The sequence below is a fragment of the Crocuta crocuta genome, unplaced genomic scaffold (assembly GCF_008692635.1).
Source record: "Crocuta crocuta isolate KB4526 unplaced genomic scaffold, BGI_CrCroc_1.0 scaffold282, whole genome shotgun sequence".
Classification (NCBI taxonomy): domain Eukaryota; kingdom Metazoa; phylum Chordata; class Mammalia; order Carnivora; family Hyaenidae; genus Crocuta; species Crocuta crocuta.
The window spans coordinates 6392780-6413518 of record NW_027529174.1 but is presented as its reverse complement, the minus strand read 5'-3'; the positions used below and the strand labels follow the sequence as shown (position 1 = coordinate 6413518).

The 20739-nt window shown below is 36.3% G+C and overlaps 1 protein-coding gene across 3 annotated transcripts in view; it reads left to right on the top strand.

The window, feature by feature from the left end:
* Positions 1 to 19545, top strand: part of SLAIN2 (SLAIN motif family member 2) — a 76100-nt gene extending 56555 nt beyond the window's left edge. For 2 of the 3 annotated variants that reach the window (XM_077757816.1, XM_077757814.1), the window contains 2 exons: positions 14599 to 14917; positions 16513 to 19545. In XM_077757816.1, coding sequence (XP_077613942.1) covers positions 14599 to 14917; positions 16513 to 16579 — 386 coding nt within the window. In that variant the 3' untranslated portion in view covers positions 16580 to 19545. Of the gene's footprint in view, positions 1 to 14598; positions 14918 to 15707; positions 15875 to 16512 lie in introns of those variants that run through there. The other variant, XM_077757815.1, reaches the window with a different exon arrangement.
* The last annotated feature ends 1194 nt before the right edge of the window (positions 19546 to 20739 follow it).

Here is a 20739-nt window from a genome sequence, read left to right as displayed (position 1 = left end):
GGTCATGATCTCACGGTTTGCGGGTTCAAGCCTCGCATAGGACGAGCCTGTTTCAGATTCTGTGTCTCCCTCTCTCTCTCTCTCTCTGACCCTTCGCTGCTCACGCTGTCTCTCTCAGAAATAAATAAAACATTAAAAATTTTTTAAATAAAAAATTAAACAAAACAGCACAAATGATTACCATAATAAAAAAGAGGATTTAAGTTTATATAAATTTTATTTGTTGTATGCCTCTGTAAGCTGCTTTATAATTATGAGGGGGACCAGATAGGTTTAAATAATTTTCAGTTTTTACTTAAGGATTTTTTGCTATTTATTAGATCAAAAAGATCAGAATTTCTGGCCAGTTTTTTTTTCTTTTTTTCTTTTTTTGTCTGTGGAGGTTACATATTTTTGTGACTCTAAGCCACCAAACCCTCACCCTCTATGATGACAGGAAAACCCTATCTCATAATTCCTGGTACCTCTAGCTACCTAGTTGACTTAGTAAAGGGAAGTTGTGTGTGTGTGTTCAGGTTTGTTGTTTTGTTTCATTTTGTTTCATCTCTTATTTAACTTAATCCAGGCTTATATTTTTTGGTGAGTATTATGGGTTGGGGATGATCATTTTATACTACTAGAAGTTCTGAACCAATTAAAAAATGGGCACAGATATACAGTAGGATTTGAAATATTAGGTTAATGGTGTCTGGCTGGTTCAGTTGGTAGAGCATGTGACTCTTGATTTGGGGTCTTGAGTATAAGCCCTATGAAAAAGAAAATGTTAGGTTAATTACTGGTAAAGTTGAATTGGAGAATACCTCCTGGATCCAAAGCCAAGTGGATTTTCTAATTTCTCATACCATACCTAGATTTTGAAAAAGAGGAGTCTGCATTGGACTGTGGTATTCTCTATTCTAGTAAGGGATGTGAGGCAGATGAGATTCAGATACCATGTGTTTATAGGTACCTTTGGCACACTAAACTTGGACTAAAGAAACATGGACTAGATAGTAAACTGACACATAAATAAGTTGATCCATCCTGGTGATGAGCCTATAACATCTTCTAGAAAGTTGCTGTACTTATTTTAAGGACTCACAGGATCATGGGAAGAGGGAGAAGATGGTTCCCTTGACAACTGGAAATTTGATCACTTTGATTTTAATTGCATTTAATAGTAGCTGGAGTTTGAAGTTGGGAAGGGAAGTAAGAACTGTGTTGCTTGGCACAAAGGGACACACCATAAACATTTGTTGAATAAACACAGTCATGTCACTAACTCAAGGAAGCCTGGACACATTCCTCTTCATTTTCTTGCAAGGTTTTTTGTGTGTATGTTTCTTTAGCCCATCTCTCTCTGAAGAAAAGAAAAAAATCCATTGTGTATTGTTAAGGCTTCCTAGGCATGACTGCTTAAACTGCTTTGACAAAGAGATATTATTCATCCCTCCTTGTTGGGAACTCAGTGAAGAGGAAGTAAACAAAGTAGAGACCTCACCAAGTCAGAGGGAAAAAATGAAGACTAGTTGGAAAAAGTGAATGCATAGATCAGGACAAATTAAAATGTAGAAACGTGCTTTAGAAGGAAAGAGGCAACTAAGGTTGCAATAGTGGTTGTCCAGTACTGCTTTAATTCACCATATTTTGAATATTCAAAGTGAAATAAACAGTGGCCATATTGATAGGAGTTTAAAATGCTGTTTCTTATCAGACTGTCTGAAAATGGAGAACCTAGGAATTTTGCCATTATCTTGGATACAAAATCTAAAATTTCTTGTTTTCCCTTTCATCAATTCACAATTATTTATTGAATCTGTATCATAAACAAGATATACTCATTATANTCAGATTTGTGGTCAAAGCCAGCCTCTGCCAAATAGAATTTTTAAATGCAATTAAAATGATAGGAGTTGCCCCCCCTTCCCATGATTTTGCTATGTAAAACTGAGAGAATGGGAAAGGAGAGGGTGTAGGGCTCCCTCCAAACATACAAATTCCTGTTAGCCATTTCATGCTATTTTTGGAATGATAATTGAATAAACTTTACTTATATTTAGAGTTGATAAGTTTTTTGTGATTTTTCAAGATCATTTTTTCTTCTTTAGTTATGTCTTGCCTACATGTTTCTTTTGCTGAGAAAGTCCTAGGTCAGAATTTTCTCTTCTCTGAAGTTTGTGCCTTGGTTTTTTCGTTAAATACCAACTGTGCAGTTTAGCATATTAAAGTTCCAGCTATCATGCCTTCAAAGATCACCCAATTCCAGTTAACCTCATTATATTTTTCCTCCTAGCCCCCAAGTTTATAGATAAAGCAAAAATGCTGCCACCGTTAGAGGAAACACCTTTTATAATAGTAAAACTATAGCTTAGTATACTTTTTTGGTCTACTTTCTAGTTTTCCCTCAAGTTATACATTGATCTTTTAAAAATATTTCTCTCCATATTCTGAGATTATAGAACTTTTTGACTTGTCCTTGCATATACTCCAGTACATTTCTCTAAGAACTTAAGATTAATAAATTTAAAAGGATTTCTAATTTATAAATCTGTTATTTAAATTTGTGTTATTTTAAAGTATAACTCAAATACAGAAAGCCATATAATATATACAGAGTTTAATGAATTCTTATAAGGCAACCCCCTTGTGACCACCATTCATACTAGGACACTAACTTGCTGCTTCCGAACAGTCATCCCGTGACCCACACCCCCTGAGTAAACTTTCTTCTTCCTTATTTCTCTCTATGATTTTTATCATCCAGTAATGAAACTGTAGTTTTGCTCCTTTAATATATGTCTTTTTAAGTATCTCTTGATTTATAGTTTTCCTCCAACTCTTTATTCCCCCTTGTTAAGTTCATTTGAAGAAGCTGCCAGATCATATTCTGGAGATGTGGATGTAGAGACACACAGGCTGGATTTTGCTGATCTCTTTTCCATGTTGTCATTTAGGAGATTTTTCTGTATTTCCCATAAATTGCTAATTGGATCTAGATGCTTAACTGCATTCAGTTTTGCTATTTGGGGCAAGACTGATAGGTGTTGGTGCTTCTTTAGCTACAGGTACATAAAGCAGGGTCGCCTCTTTTTTGTGATTAGCAGTCATTGATATTTAATGCCGATATCCTTACTTTATTAGGTATTGTAGAGTTGGCTTATTTCAGTTCTAACATTATATATATACATATATGTACATACACAGAGGTTGAGAGAGAATTTTTTCTTTAGGCACCCAGCAATATACTTTCACAAGAAAATTCTTAATAAATGCTTGTTCTTTCTCACTATTTTACCTGTTACAAAATAAATTGGCAACTTTCCATCCTCCAAAGGTGACCAGTATATTTTTTTAATGTTTATTCATTTTTGAAAGAGCGAGAACAGAGCTGAGCGGGGGAGGGGTAAAGAAAGAGGGAGACAGAATCTGAAGCAGGCTCCACGCTCTGAGCTGTCAGCACAGAGCCCGACGTGGGGCTTGAACTCATTGACCGTGACATCATGACCTGAGCTGAAGTTGGACACTCAACCAACTGAGCCACCCAGACGCCCCTATTTTTATTAAATATATATAATTATGAACTTACAGATTTAAACATTTTTATGTGTTTTTATTCATTCTGGGTATTTTCCCAACTGGTTCTTCAAGTTGGCCCTCAAGCCTTTTTTGACACAACTCTAGTAGTCTTTGATAACTTCTTGCCAACTGGTATGGGACATTTGTACATTTCCTGCCACAGACCTGGATTTAGTTGTTTTTCGAAAAAATCTGATTTCCTTTGTAGGAAATAGTATTTCAAAACCAGATTTTAGTTCTTAAAAAATTTTTTCAGTGTTTATTTTTTGAGAGAGACAGAGTGCAAGCAGGGGAGGGGCAGAGAGAGAGGGAGACACAGAATCCAAAGCAGGCTCCAGGCTCTGAGCTGTCAGCAGCACAGAGCTCGATGCAGGGCTCAAACTCATGAATAGTTGAGATCACAACCTGAACTGAAATCAGACTCTTAACCGACTGAGCCACCTAAGCACCCCCAAAATTTGAGTCTTTAGCTGTACTAATTACTACTAGCTTGGTCATTGTTTCTTGATCTTTTCAGTTACTAGAACTAGTAAATATATGTGTTTATTTGTGTTTACATAGTTTTAAAGATTGAATACCTTGGGGTGCTTGGGTGGCTCAGTTGGTTAAACGTCCAACTTCGGCTCAGGTCATGATCTCACGGTTCGTGGGTTCAAGCCTCGCATCTGACAGCCAACTCAGAGCCTGGAGCCTGTCTTCGGAATCTGTAACTCCCTCTCTCTCTGACCCTTCCCTGCTCACGCTGTCCTTATCTCTCTCTCTCTCAAAAATAAATAAAACATTAAAAAATTTTTTTAAAAAAAGATTGAATACCTTAATGAGTTCGTGCTGATACTTCCTATTCAAATTCAGGGTTTAAGGGTAATTACTTAATCTCTTAATATACATCCATATCTTTATCTTGCTCTGAGAATCCTGTCTCTCACCACCAACACATAGAATATCATTTATTGATTCATGCATTCATTTTAGAGAGAGAACACACAGGGAGAGGAAAAGGGCAGTAAGAGAGAATCTTAAGCAGGCTCTGCTCTTATCACAGTGCCTGATGCGGGGCTCAGTCCCACAACCCTGGGACCATGACCTGAGCCAAAATCAAGAGTTGGAGGCTCAACCGACTGAGCCACCCAGGTGCCCCTAGAATATCATTTAACAATTTGTAATATCCTATATCATACACAAAATCTTGAGGAAATATTAGCGTAGTACCATACAGTGGAATTACTGAAAATAGTTTATAAAACCTTTTGCATATGCTTGCTCCTTTTTTTAAATGGATACACTATATACATTATCAAATTAGTTATTTGTACTCTTAGGTACCTCATTTAGTCTTAGCTCTACTTTTAAATACATATTTGATGCTTACTGCTAGTCTGTACATTATTATTCCACCAATCATTTTTCTTGTTTGAAGCTCATTCTCTAGTAGATTCCTTAAAAAGAAGTTATAGGAACAATATCCATTCCCTCAGTTTTTGTGTGTTGATGACAGTTTGTTTGCTCTTTTTATTTGAAATTAATTAGCTAGATATGAAATCTTTGATTCATAATTTCTTTCCTTGAATGTCTTAAATATATTACTCCATTTTTGTCAGGAATAAAAGTTGTTTCTGTTACATGCATTTGGTCCTTCTGAGTTGATTTCCCCAGATATGTGGTATATTATTTCAGTATGATATTGTACATATTTCTAAATTTCAAACAAAGTCTTTCAAATTATAGTTTTTAATATTCTGTTCTCTTTGGCTTGATTTTTTGTGGGCACTCCTAATGGACATATGTTGTTCTTTGCCTGTCTTCTGTATCTGCTGCCTTCCCTTGAATCCTTTTCCAGCTTTCTTTATTTCTTCTTCTATAAAAGTTGATTTTCATTGCCTATTTCTTNCTTTGCCTGTCTTCTGTATCTGCTGCCTTCCCTTGAATCCTTTTCCAGCTTTCTTTCTTTCTTCTTGTTCTATAAAAGTTGATTTTCATTGCCTATTTCTCTTAAAGCATAATCTATCACGTACAGTGACGCATGTTCTTTCTTTCTAAGACTTCATTTTGGAATGTTTTATGTCTGGTTCTTTTCTGTGTTCCATCACCTCATTTTTTAGTGTTTCCCATTCTGATTTATGATGTTTTTTCATATATCTTATCATTTTCTTAAATGTTTTTAGAATTTGAAATATTAGATTATAATTTTCACCTTTATGTGTGCAAGTGGACATGATTTCTGGCAAGGTTCTACCATTAGTAGAAATGTTATTCTGTTCTTTTCTGTTTTTTTTATAGTGACTTCACATGGGACTAAGCCTCAGGCTTTTTCAGTTTCTCATTTCTCTTTGAAATTGGTTTTTCTAAATATTTAGAAAGAGAGCTTGATTTAAGATTTTCTAATTTTGTGACTATAGAGATCCTTCTTCTGTTTTGGGAAACTTAAAAAATGGCTGCTTATTTTCTGAGATTATTTACCTTTACTCTTCTTCCCCCCTTATAAAATTAATCCTTTTAAAGTGTTACCTAATATATTTACAGAGTTGAGCAATTATTTTGACTTTAGAGGTTTTCATCGCCCCCATAAGAAACAGTATACCCATTAACAGTCATTCCCCATTGCCCACTCCTTCCAGCCTCTCACAACCACTAAAATTTCTGCCTCTGTGGATTTGCCTACGCCTATGCCATTTCATATCAATGGAACCGTATAATATGTAGTTTTGTGACTGGCTTAGCATAATGTTTCCCAAGTTCATCATGTTTCAGCATATATTAGTACTTTGTTCCTTTTTATTGTGTGATATAATATCCCATTGTATGGATATATGGAATTTTGTTTACCCATTATCAGTTGCAAACACTTGAGTTGTTTCTACTTTTTACCTATTTTGAAAATGCTGCGAATGCTGCAAGTATTTGCCAGTAGCCTATTTATTCATATCTGTCAATCTCTTTGTATTGTATGGAAGAAAGACTAATGAAGCCCTTCCCAGAGGTGTCTTCTGCCTCTTATATGTGTTTAATAAATGTTGGCAGGATACCTGTGTGCTTACAGAAATAATAGTGAGTCATGTATTGTAATGGAAGAAGAAATCAGGGTTCTATGCATTGTTGTTATTTATTTTTTAATGATTGCTTGTCAGTCATTACAAATTTAATAGGCCTTGGTTTCATGTCTTATGAAACCTGCCTGGGATAGTAGTAGCCCCACAAATAAACTTACAGAAAACAAATAGACTTTCTGAGTCTAGTTGAAAATAAAAATGGTGAAAATAACATTTTAATCTCTACTCCCAGAAGTGCTTCTCCTTTGGTTCTCAATAAAGAATACCAATCTGGGAATGAGGAGACCTGGGTCCAAGTCCTGACTTTCCTGTTTATTTGCTCAATTGATCTCTGTGGTTGTGGCAATTTTCTTCTCTGCACAGTGAGACGGTTGGAGTAGTTCCTAGAAACTCTTGTAGCAAGGATTCTTTGACTCTATAATGAGAGAATCATATTTACATAATCTCTGCAGTCTTTAATAACCAGAACTTATTTTTAAGTCTTTATTATATCAGTAACCTATTATGATCATTGATGGTGCATAGACCACTGAGCAACTGTCATGCCGTAAATTAATGTAGTGAGGGAGAGTTGACAAGTATTTTTCTTTTAAATCTTTGTTAGATAGTTGGATAGCATATATATTCTAATCAATGTTTTACTCCCAGTAGTCATAGTGCCCAGTGCTTGGTAATGTGTGTATTTTTATTATAAACTATATAGTTGATATTTATGTATTTTTAACAATAATACAATTAATGGAATTTATAGTTAGGACACATCACTGTGAAGACAACCATTTGGAGTGTCTAATATTGCCATATACATTTGAGATCTATAATTTATAAAACATTCTCTGAATATTTATCAAGAAGCTAAAAACAGTACATAGCTTACTCAGTTTCTCCCATTCTTTTTTTTTTTTAACAAATAGTTTATTGTCAAATTAGTTTCCACATAACACTCAGTGCTCATCCCCACAAGTGTCCTCCTCCATGCTCATCCCTCCTCCCCCCCACATCCATCAGTCCTCAGTTTTTGTCAGCATTCAAGAGTCTCATGGTTTGCCTCTCTTCCTTTCCCCCACCATTTCCCCCCTTATTCTCCCCCATGGTCCTCCATCAAGTTCCTCCTAATCCTCCTATACGTGCAAACATATGGTAGCTGTCCTTCTCTGCCTGACTTATTTCGCTCAGCATAACACCCTCAAGGTCCATCCATGTTGCTACACATGGCCAGATTTCATTGTTTCTCATTGCCATGTCGTATTCCATGGTATATCTAAACCACATCTTCTTGATCCATTCGTCTGTTGATGGACACTTAGGCTCTTTCCATGTTTTAGCTATTGTGGAGAGTGCTGCTATGAACATTGGGGTACATGTGCTCCTATGCATCAGCATTTCTGTATCCCTTGGGTAAATTCCTAGCAGTGCTATTGCTGGGAGTTTCTCCCATTCTAAAGTGCCTGTTGTAGTTCCTAAATCTCAGTTAGAAAACTTACCATTTTTATTAAATGCTTATTAAAAGACAAAAATGAATGTTTTAAAAATAAGAATCCTCATGTCACCCACCATTTCATTTTAGAGGAGACTTAACTTGATACCAAAGTTAGCATTCTCAGTCATATGTCAGTTTTATAAATAGAGTTCTAATTCTTGCTCTGCGTGGATAACATGCCTGCATCTTATGCTTTAAGTATCCAAAATTAATAAAGAGAAATTATAACCTATTGTCATAATTAATTTGGGCGGTAGAGACTAACTTAATCCCTGTGTTTTAGTTAATTTAGAAGGATGGCACAGGAAACTGTCTTGAGTGGCATTGTTGAAGATCTTTCCAGAGAACTCAGATGCAACAGGCTGAAAGGCAGTAATATTCCTTAGATAAGGAAGGCACAGATGTAGTACGCCTTACAATTTGTGTAGTATTTTACATTTTACCAACTATTTATCTACATATTGCTCATTTGATTTTCATAGCTAACCTGTGATATTTGCTGAGTTTTGTTTTATTAGATTTACATCTTTCTTTTTGGGGGGAGCAATGCAAGTGTCATTGCATTTTTTATTTTGGTTTCTAATTCATTACTGCTATATACAAATACAGTCAATTATTTAATGTTAATTTTCCATCTTATGACTTTACTGAACTCAGTATTTCTAGAGATTGTTTTTTTGTATATTCCTTAGGGTTTTGATGTAACAGTCATAAAGAATGTTTCTTTCTAATCTGTATGCCTTTTATTTTCTTGCTTATTGCACTGGCTAGAACTTCTAGCACTAGGAATAAGAGTGGCAAAAAGCATATGTTTTTGCTTTGCTCCTGATCTTAGAAGGGAAGCAGTCTTTCACCATTAACTATAATGGTATTTGTAGATTTTTTGTAAATGCTCTTTATCAAGTTCAGGTTCCCCCTATTCCTGTTTTTCTCAGAATTTTTATCATGATATATGTGTTGAATTTTGTCAGATGCTTTTTTGCATCAGTAGACATGATCATGTGACTTTCCTTTAGCCTGTTATTGTGGTGGATTGTATTGATTGATTTTCAAATATTGAACCAATTTTGCATTCTGGAATAAACACTTGATCATGATATATGATCATTATATATATATATATATATATATATATATATATCACTGAGTTCTATTTGCTAATAACTTGTTAAGGAGTTTTACATCTACATTCATGAGGGATATTGTGTCTGGTTTTCTTTTTGTCACCACGTTTCTGGTTTTATATCTCTTTCTCTGACACCACTCATGCATTGGTGGATGAGGCTGGGGGGCATTTCATTACTGGTGGGTGGGAATAGAAGCCCAGGTTTTCTACTCAGTGTTTATTGGCATCCAACCGAGAGAGGCCAGGTGGGTGGAAGTTGGAGTTCTTGGTCCCCACTTGGTCTCCACTCACACTGTGGAGGGGGTGGTCTCGTTACCACTGAGCAATCATCAGAATCCTGACTCTCCACTGGACTTCCTCTGACACCTACCCATAAGGAGAGGAGTGAACATCTGATTACTATCTTGTCTGACGCCTTCCTGGAAAAGGTGTTGTGGCACCTTGTTAAACCTCACAAGGATAGAAATCTAGATACCTCACTGGCCTTTGCTGATGTGGGTAATAATAGGGGTACAGTTTGTGGTGTTTGGCTGGAGTAGAACAGTTATCATCTGAAAGTTTTCTTTCCCTGTTCTTTAGCTGGAGAGAGTAGACTTTTATTTTGTCTGTCACATCTGATGGCTTTTCCAGATTGCCATCTTCTTCAGCTCCAATCTGGGATATATGTAGCAAAAAGAAAATCCTCACAACTCATTACCATGTCATTCCTCACATCCCGAGGTCCCTAGACAATCTTCCTTTTTCAGACTCTCCACAACACAGTTTTCTTATGGCTGTTCTATATATCATGCCCAGGGTTTTAAATTATACTTAAATGGGAGAAATAGGGAAAAATACATCTATCCCTTTTTTCCCAAGTAGAAGTCTGAGATTCACATTTTTAAAAAACTTCAGGAGATAACCATTTCCCTGGTATAACTATTAATAGAAGTTTTTTCAGAGGAAAAGATACGTTCCACAAAGCCTATTTTCAATTTAAGGTTTGGGTAAGACATTCAAAGTATTATAGATCTATTCCAGTGTGTGTAAGGCTGTCCTGTAGAAATGAACACTCTTAGCTTCATTATATCAGTCGCCATTAAGAAAGAAGCCTTGAACTCTTCCGTCAGCCCTCATTTAACAGATTGTCATTCGCAGTGTCTTAGTGCATCTCTGACCTCCTTGCCATCCTTTCCCAACTGCTCAGACTTTTCCCAAATACTCTTTGAAACCTGTGGTCCTCTGAACTTTACTATTCGTGTTCCTATTTGAAACCTGTGTCCTCACCAAAACAAAGCCCTGGTTGAAAGACTCCCAACTAGGAAAAGCTGGGACTACAGGTGGCTTTTCTGGAGTTGGTACTGGGGAGCAGGTCTAGGCCCTATCCTTAGATAGTGGCTAGATGAATGAGAGCCTTGGTTCTTGGTGACCCTCCAGGAAAACACCAAAACAACTTGGGTAGAGACTGGTCTGGCAAGGGAGACAAAGTGGGATGGTAGAGAATGGAACTGCGAAAACATTTTTAGAGTCACTATCTATATAGAAAGGGGAATATGATTATGTAAGGTAAAAAAAAAAATCTTCTATGATGATCCTGGAATTTGCAGTTCACAGGTACTCGGATGTCCCTGTGGACATCTTCAGTTGTGTACCACAGGAGACTGTAACAGTTGCTGGGGGCCAGCACGTGATTGATTCGAGAGACCTTTTTCTCAGCTGTGCTCTACTGCAGGGTCCCTTATGGAGTTTTTGTAAAGTCAGATGTATTCAGGTGGAATTTTAAACACAACATTTGAATTGCAGCAAAAATACACATTCATGTAAAGTCCTAGAACATTTCCGTCATCAAGTTTTCTTGTACTCCTTCCCAGTAAGTCCTCCCAGCCTCAAGCAGACATCTGATCTGCTGTTACCATAAACTATATTTGCCTTTTCTAGAATTTTATATGAATGGAGTCCTTCAGTATGTTCTGTTTTGTGTCAGGCACTTAATTCACTCAGCGTAATTTTTCAGTCTTCCTTTGGATCAGCGGTCTACTCCTTTTTATTTCTGAGTAGTATTTTACTGTGTGGATATACCACCGTTTGTTAACTCATTCACCTGCTGATGAATATTTGAACAGTTGAGTGATCAGTTGAGTGGAGTCTTCTGTCGCAGTCAAGCCGATTCATCTTCTGTGTCCTTTCTGATTTTCTATTTGTTTAATCAATTACTGAGAGAGAGTAGTGTTGAAATATCTAACCATAGACTCCCCCCGACCCCACCTTTCAGTTATGTCCGTTTGTTTTATGTGTTTTAAAGTACATCTATCTGGTTTGGGATATACACAGAATTTTTACACTGTCTTCTGAATCAACCCCTTTAACATATGAACTCTCTCTCTGATGATGATCTTTTTTCTGATATTATAAACATTCCAGCTTTTTCATGATCAATTTTGTATGTTGTTATCTTTGTCCTTTGTCTTGTAACTTATGTTTTTATGTCGAAAATCTGTTTCTTTTAGAGAGCATGTTGCCCTTACTTTTCTGTGCGTACCAACAATCATTACTTTTTCATTGGAGTGGTTACTATTCATATTTAATGCAGCTATCAGTATGGTTGTTTAAAAATCTGCTGGGGTGCCTTGGTGGCTAAGTCGGTTAAACATCCGACTTTGGCTCAGGTTAGAGAGCTGACAGCTCAGATTCTGTGTCTCCTGTTTCTCTGCCCCTCCCCCATTCACACACTGTCTCTCAGAAAATAAACATTTAAAAAAATAATATAAAAATAAAATCTACCATCTCACAATTTGTTTTCTCTTTGTCCCTTCAGATCTTTTTTCCTTCCCTACTTTGTAATTTTTTTGGAATAGCTGAGTACCTTTTAAGATTACATTTTATTTTTATTGTTGGTTTACTTTTCATCACTTTTTTGCATATTCAGTTTATTACAGTTTATTTTCAAGTAGTATGCCACTTCCTTATAATGTAAGAGTCTTTTTTCTTTTTAAGTTTGTTTATTTTGAGAGACAGAAAGACCACAGAGCAGAAAGAGAGAGAGAGAATCCCAAGCAGGCTTAGCAGTGTCAGCGCAGAGACTGACACAAGGCTCCCTACTCACAAACCATGATGTCATGACCTGAGTCAGATGTTTAGCCAACTGGCTCCCCATAATGTACTTTATAACAGTATATTTCCATTCCTTCCCATTCCTTTTGCCACTTTTGTCATTTATTTTTATTCTGTGTATATATTAAATCCCAGAGTATGTTTTTATTTTTATTTTAAATTGTTATCTTTTAGTGAAACTTTAAAAATGATTTTTTTTAAAGATCTTTATATTTCCCAATGTATTTGCCATTCCTGGCACTACGGCTTTATACAGATCAGGGTTACCATTTGGTATCCTTTTCCTCGTACAGAAGAACTTCCTTTAACATGTCTTTTAGTAAAAGATTGCTGGCAATAACTTTTCTCAACTTTTGTTTGTCTTTAAAAGGCTATAGTTAGACTTTAGTTTTGAAAAATAGTTTCGAATATATGCACCCCAATGTTTGTAACAGCATTATCTACAGTAGCCAAATTATGGAAACAGTCCAAGTGTCCAAGTGATGAATAAAGAGGTTTATGTACACACACACACACACACACACACACACACACACACACACACACACACACGGTGGGATATTATTCGACCATGAAAAAGGATGAAATCTTGCCATTTGCAATGGCGTGGATGGAGCTGGAGAGTATTATGCTAAACAAAATAAGCCAGTCAGACAAAGACAAATACCATATGATTTCATTTATAGGTGGAATTTAAGAAACAAAACAAATGAATAAAGGAGGAAAAAAGAGAAAGGCAAACCAAGATATAGACTCTTAACTATAGAGAACAAAACTGATGGTTACCAGAGGGGAGGTGGGTGGGGGGATGAGTTAAATAGGAGATGGAGATTAAGGAGGGCACTTTATTGTATGGAAGTGTTGAATTCCTATATTGTACACCTGAAACTAATATTATGCTGTATGTTAACTAACTAGAATTTAAATAAAAACAAAAAAATAATTATTCTGGATATAGAACTCCAAATTGACACTCCAAATTGTTTAGGCACTTTAAACAATGTTATTCTATTGTTTTGGCTTATTTCATTTCTTTTGAGAGAACTCTGTGTTATTTTATCTTGGTTTCTCTGTGTTTTAAAAACATTTTAATATTTTTAAATTTATTATTCATCTTAGAAACTTGGCAACAATGTTCCTTGATGTGGTCCTCTCTGTTTACTATGTTTGGAGTGTTTTCGAACACATTTAAATACGTCAGATTATAGTTTCCATTAAATTGGAAAGATTTTCAGCCATCCTTTCTTCAAATACTTTCCGCCCTCTCATATCCCCTTCCATCTGGAACCCCAGTTGGATATGTTAGACTATCTGACCTTGACCTGTCATATACTGAAGGTTCATGGTTTGTTTGTTTTTTGGGGGTTTTTCTGAGTCTTTTTATTTTCTGTAGACTTTTGTGTAGATAATTCTTAATTGTATCTTCAGGCGCCTCTTCTGTACAATCTAATATGCTGTTAATTCCCATCTAACAAACTTATTGGATGTAAGCTTTTTATCTTTAAAAGTTCTGTGAATTATTTTAAAAATCTTTTACTTCTCTTTATGTTTATATTTCTCTTTATATCCTTATATATATCTGTAATAGTTATTTTTTTAATGTGTCTGCTGAAAACGTATTTATTTGTTAAATATTCATTTTTGGGGAGAGGGATATATAGGTGTATTAACTTATTACTTAGAATTAACATTCCAGAAGAATGTACTATCTTTATCCTGCAACTTCATACACATCTTGGTATGCCCCTAGATTTAGAACTTCTCTACTTTGGTGAAGCACAGCAATAGAGGCAGTTTTGTTTTGCTTTTAATATTTTATTTCCAAATCTTAAGTTACACTGTAGGTGACATAGGACTTTGAGGTACAGCCACCAGTTACTTGATACATGTTTACATGGATGTTTTTTTGAAGGGAGAGTATGTTTCAAGTTCTAGCAGCCATGGGGTAGTCAACTTTTTCTTCATTTCCAGAATATGGCCCCGGTTAGTTGCTATAGTGAAATTGAATCCTTCAGTGCCTTTTCTCTTCGGTATTGTGTATTCCTAGCTGGCATAGTTAAAGCATAGTCGTGAAGGACAGTTTCAGTCCTCTGAGTAAGGCCGTGGTTGTGTACGACTTACCAGTTGTTTTGTTTTGTTTTGTTTTGTTAGTCCACAAATATTCTTTATTCCTTGCATTTCTGTGGAGTGAGTTTTCCTGAATACAGATGTACTGATGTTATCAAGTGTAACATAAAGCACTGATTTCACATACACTTGATTTCTGCTAAAAACATTGATTTGTCTTTGCCACTTTGCAGTACCTTCTCCGGGCAAATTCCGCTCCCCTGCAGCACCGTCTCCTTTGGCTCTCCGGCAACCAGTAAAAGCATTTAGTAACCATGGCTCTGGTTCTCCTGGTGGCCAAGAAACAACACAGCTCACACAGACCACCTCCTCACCTGGGCCTCCCATGGTTCAGAACACAGTCCCAGCAAACCCTCCCAACAATATCAACAGCACTACTCTAACCAGACCTGCAGGGACAACAGCGATGAGAAGCGGCTTGCCCAGACCCAGTGCCCCTTCTGCTGGGGGTATACCAGTGCCTCGCAGCAAACTTGCACAGCCCGTGCGCAGGTAAGTGGCATATGTTCTATGCCAGCGCTCTTGAGCATATGAAAGTGGGTAGGCTGGAATTACTGCTGGTGGTAGCAAATGTAAGGTCCTACTAGCTTCCCATTAAGAGTCTTACTAGAATTTGAATAAAACGTTACTTTATTGTTTTAAAGAAATCATCACTTAAGATGTGGGGTATTATACCACTTGGTTCCCATTACATTTGCTCATATACCTAACATGATTAGGCGTCTCCAAGAAATCCTAGGAAAAAAATGTAAGGACCACTCAATTTGGCTGTGATATTTGTTCATTTTAAATATAATGTTATTCAGTAAACTTAAGCATATTAGAGCGTAGAGCGAGACTTAGGGCAAAACTCCTAGCTCCCAAATCTGAGTATAATCCAGGAGGGTGGTTTTCAAACTTTGATACAATTCGGAATCTTTTGGGGGTGCCTGGGTGGCTCAGTCAGTTAAGCATCCAACTTCGGCTCAGGTCGTGATCTCATGGTTTGTGAGTTCAAGCCCTGCATCAGGCTCCGTGCTGACAGCTAGCTCAGAGCCTGGAGCCTGTTTCAGATTCTGTGCCTCCCTCTCTCTCTGACCCTTCCCTGCTCGTGCTGTCTCTCTCTCTCTCGGAAACAAATAAAAAACATTTTAAAAAATTTAAAAAAAAATTCGGAATCTTCTGTAAAACGGATTTAAATATGGAGTCCTGAGTTTTACCCCAGAGAGTAGATCTGGGATGAAGGCCAAAATCGGGCGGTAATTTGTTTGTTTGTTTGTTTGTTTGTTTGTTGAATCTCCAGGTGATTCTGAGGCCAACCAGTTTGGGAACCATGCATCTGTATAATCGTTATCTGCCTTTCAGAAATGTGATCACCGCCTTCAATAAACTTAGGAGTCCAAATATAATTAAACTTTAAATACTTATTTGCATGAAAAAAGGCTTTCCTCTTGTAAGCATTTGAACTGAATTACCTGTATCTCTTTCATCCTAAGATAAACAAATTACATTTCTGAATTCAGTAGTAGAGTGCAGCAGCTGTGCACTCTGCTGAATAACTTCTATGTACCGTATTGCATTTTTACAGTAACATAAACATTGAACTGTTATTATCCCTATTTTTCAGAGGAGAATATTGAAATTTAATGAGGTGAAGTAATTTGCCTAAGACTACACACAACTAATAAGACATTCTAAGTATGTCTGACTGAAAAGTCCATTTAAGCCCTGTGCCATTTTGCCTTCCTAGTGGCTGTGACACTAAGTCTCTACTGGCACATTTATTACTCTGCCCCCGACTCAATTAATTCATTAATTAAAAGTTTGGTGACCCCTGCTGTTGGAAGAAATGAGAGTCTTCCTTTCTTTTACTGTAGTAGCTTTGATAACAAAAAGCTGATAGTGAGGTCCCCTGAGACCCAGTGAAATTGAAAGCTGTAGAAATGCCAAGGATGGGACAGTTACACAAATAGGGTCTTTAGACCTTGGGTCTCAGTGGTCCCTGGAACAGCCCTCATGAATCGGGGTGCCACATACGTAGTAATTAACATATATGGTAACGTTTCGTAAAGCCTTTTAAGTCACTTTATAAAACTGCTTTGTTTCAGATCCTTGCCAGCTCCTAAAACCTACAGTGGCATGAAAGATGACAGTTGGAAAGATGGCTGTTACTGACCAGCAGCGATAAGAAAGCAGAGGTCCCAGCTTCATGGATACCCCTTCACCAGGCTAAGAGACAACTTTTATATGCAGACTGTTCCGACAAGACTCTTGGGGTGATAACCCCCAGCCCTCTCTGTCTTAATTAGCACAAACTGACGGAGATGATCAAGCAGCACTTTAATGACATTTAACATCAGATGTGTTTGGTAATCATACAATCACTCTCCATGAAATCACATTTAGTTTTGTTTAATAGAAACTAAGTTGATTTTTTAATATTTGACAGAGGCCAATATCTGGGCAAAAAACTAACGGATGCCAAAGAGAAATGCCCATTTGTAAATGAGAGAATACCTTTGTGCACAAGAAAATGGTGAATTCAAGCTATCCAAGACTTCACATTCAACCTAATTTACTGTATAAATAGCATCAATAAATTTGTGTTAATGAGAACTAATATCCTGACTAATTATCTAAAACGTTTCACTAGTGTTTCACTAGTACTCTGAGAAACCAGATTGAGATGGAAGGGAGGGTGGGGGTAGGAAGAAATCTAGGCTAGGAATTTCAAATATGATACCTAAATTTATGAGAATTCCATAAATTATTTTTGCGGATTCACTAGAAAAACTGTCATTTTCCTTAACCTTCAGTTTTGGATGTAGCTCACGTGTCACCACCACCAGCTAGCGTTACACCGTGCATCCGCCATGTTGCATTGACACATCAGACTTGTGTGTTTGTTTTGATTGCCAAAAGGGCTCAATATCAGTTGTACAATCTTTCTTAACTTTATAGCTCCTGGCTCAGGAAAGATAGCCTTTGCTGTTGAAGCCACCTTCTTCACATGCTGTTATATCTGTTAGAGGACTGAGAGATCGTGTTTTTATTAGCAGGTTTCCATGATAGGAAAGAGCAAGTAGTGTGTGTCTTTATTCTTGATATAAACACCACCGCCTCAGTGCTTACAACCTGGAACAAAACCATACAAAGAGAGAGAGGGGGAAAAATCTATGCACTTAACTTACAAAATCTCTGGTAATGACAGTTGTATTGTTACTCTGGACACAACGGTCTATTATGTGGCAGGAGAATATAGTCTGCTGAATCCTACTTACATTGATCCACTTTAAACTAGGTAACTGTATAAAACATGCTTTGAAAATCTTGTCCCTTTTGACTTAGATTCTGCCTTACATTAATTTTTGCATTTTTGGTAACAAAGGAAACCCACGATATATGACTCTAACCTGTTAAATACTTGCTGTCTAGTGGCCCGTAGCTATATCCTAGAAATCACTTATTTTGGTTTTACTAGACAATTACCAGACTAAAACTTTATTTAGCAGGCTTCTCATTTTTCGCGATGAGGTCTGTTTTAAAATATTTAATTTAAATGGCTCTGAAATACTGGCAGTCAGGTCAACCTAAAGGATTTGAGAGATCCGAACGTAAGTTCATTTCCTGTTAGTCAAAGACATTCTGTAAGTTGGCAAAAGATATTGAGAGAGAAATGAGAAACTTGATATTCAGGATAACATTGAGGTTGATAGGTTGAGGAATTGATAAAACTTTTAAAACCAAGACCCCCCGTTCTGCCATGACACTGTGGTATTTCTCACCAGCTTGACCAACAGGGAGGCATTCAGCTAGCACAGCAGCTGGAGAGGGAAACTGCCAGCGCTGATGTATTTTGGTGTGCAGTGCAAGGGACAAGCTTTATCCTTGAATATGGGGTTGATGGGTGTGGGTCAGGAAAGGATGGCACCAGAATTCCACATGATGATATACTCAGAAATGTTGCTTTTCAGAGGAAGATAAACCAAGCATCTGCTTCGGGTGGGGGGGTATCTGATGTAAAAAAATCAACATAAAAGAACTAGCCACTGTCTCTTTTGAAAACCATATATACACAAAACAAAATAGGTCTCAGTTACAGTGCAACATTGCAAAAGAAAAATATGCTGCAATCTAATAATTACAAGGAATTTTAACTCTATTTGAAATACCCATTACATTAAGTTAGATTCTCTGTTTCAAAAGGAGTATTCAGGTTATTTAACTTTGTTTTTAAATGGCTGCATCAGAAAAAAAAATGTCTATTTTTTTTTATTAAAATATTTCATCACTTGTTAAAAATGTATTTGGGTCTGAGTTGGGTAAAACATTATTTTACCTGCTGTTGTACTACCACAGACTATTGGCTTTTAGGTTCCTAAAGAGAAAAATTGCCTTTTTACTAGAAAGCCTTTGTGTATTGCCAATTTTTCTGTTTGGGAAAATCTAAGGATTCACTGTGGTTAGTCTTACAGAAGAAATGTGGATTTGATAAACTAGTGCCTATGATTTTAACTTATGTTTGATATATAGTAGTAAAGGTTTTATGAATGTTGATTATTTTTCTGTGCCAACAGCCCAGAATTGTCACTTATATGTAAGCAGAAAGCTATGAGCTCTGCTTCCAAAGTTATTTAATTTTCTCAGTGTTTGAATGTTACTTTTTTGTAAGTGTGTTAATAAAAGTGTAAAAAAATTGGAAAAAATATAAATATTCTTAACTCAAGCATTTGCTGGATCATTTTTCTACAGAACTTGTTTGTATAATATAAAACACTCTCTGAAGAGTTGACTTTTTTCAGTTTTCATGCCCTGGAAATCACATTTTGTAAAACTGGGGACCATTCATAATTGTCAGATACTTTTTAAAACTGTCTCAATACATCACTTTTATAAAAAAAAAAGTTTTTTTGAAAGGAAATTAGATACATATTTGTCCCCAGACATTTGTATAACTCTAGAATGATCTAGACTATGTATGTTTAAATTTTTATTGAATGTACAGACGTCCATTTTTGACATTACGCATGGTCCTTTTAGATCACATGAAGTTTGATTTGCAAACATTTCTATAGCTGAACTTGTATGTGTGGTTGCCTCCTTAATAAACAGCCTGACCATAATGTTTATTATTAAATTTATATTGTTTTTTCAAGTGTTTTATTAATTTCTGGATATGGTAAGATTCCCCACCCCCAGTTGCCTACAATTGGTTTTAATAAATTTCTCAACTGATTTTTTTAAACATACCCAAGTCATATTTCCCTTTCAAACTTGATCTTCCTGAGATAGAATATATCATGTTATAGTCTCCTTGTCCTAGTTATTTTATATTTGGATTATTTGGAGTATAAAGTTGACTCGAAATTGATAGCTTCTTAGAACTTTGTCACCTGCTATGAATTGATACCTACTTTTAAAATCTAGCATATATAAAATCAGCAAAAAGCTATTATTATATGAGTTTCCCAAAGGGAAAAATTAATACATTTTCAAGCCAAATATGTTTAGTTAATCATGTACCTTTTTCTCTTATGGAAAATTGGAAAATATCAAGAATTATACACTGTTTAATTAGTTCCCCCACACCCCTTTTGGAAGTTTTTACTGTCCTTTTTGTTACAATTAGCTTCATTAATACAGCATAGAGAAATGATACCATGTTTGAAGTTTTCCTCAAGCCAATCTAAGAACTTCTAAGAGCTGTTTACAATGAAATGCCAGTGTACTTTTAGATCAGTGAGTGAGAAGTTTATGTAAACTTGTTATATACCCAGCGCAACAGGAAAACCCACACGGAGATTCTTAATGAAATATTTGCTACATCAAAGTGTAGCTTTGAGTTACAGAAGCAGAATAACTGGTACAGAAATTAACTTTGAGGAGAGGTTGTGAACGGGGTGTTCACATGAGCATGAAGCCAAAGTTAGTAACCCCTAATATTTTTAATGACCCTAAATATAAGTCTGAGTGGACTAAATGGTACTCTGGTTGCTAGTCTGAAAATGGAACAGATTTCACTCATGGGCCTTACTTAATACAACTCAGCTTAAAACTATGTTAAGTGCATGCCCATCTCAAGCCAATCTTTAAACTGGGTGAACTTAACGTTTTCTCTTTAAAAGAAAAGATTTGATTTTGAAAGTAATAGAGACTCATTGCTTCAAAACCCCAAAATATTAAGAAATATAAATGATGTGGGACCTATAGGTGGCTCAGACGGTTAAGTGTCCGATTCTTGAATTCTGCTCAGGTCATGATCTCCCCACTTGTCAACATTCATGAGATTGAGCCCCGCCCCAGACTCTGCACTGACAGCAAGAAGACTGCTTGGG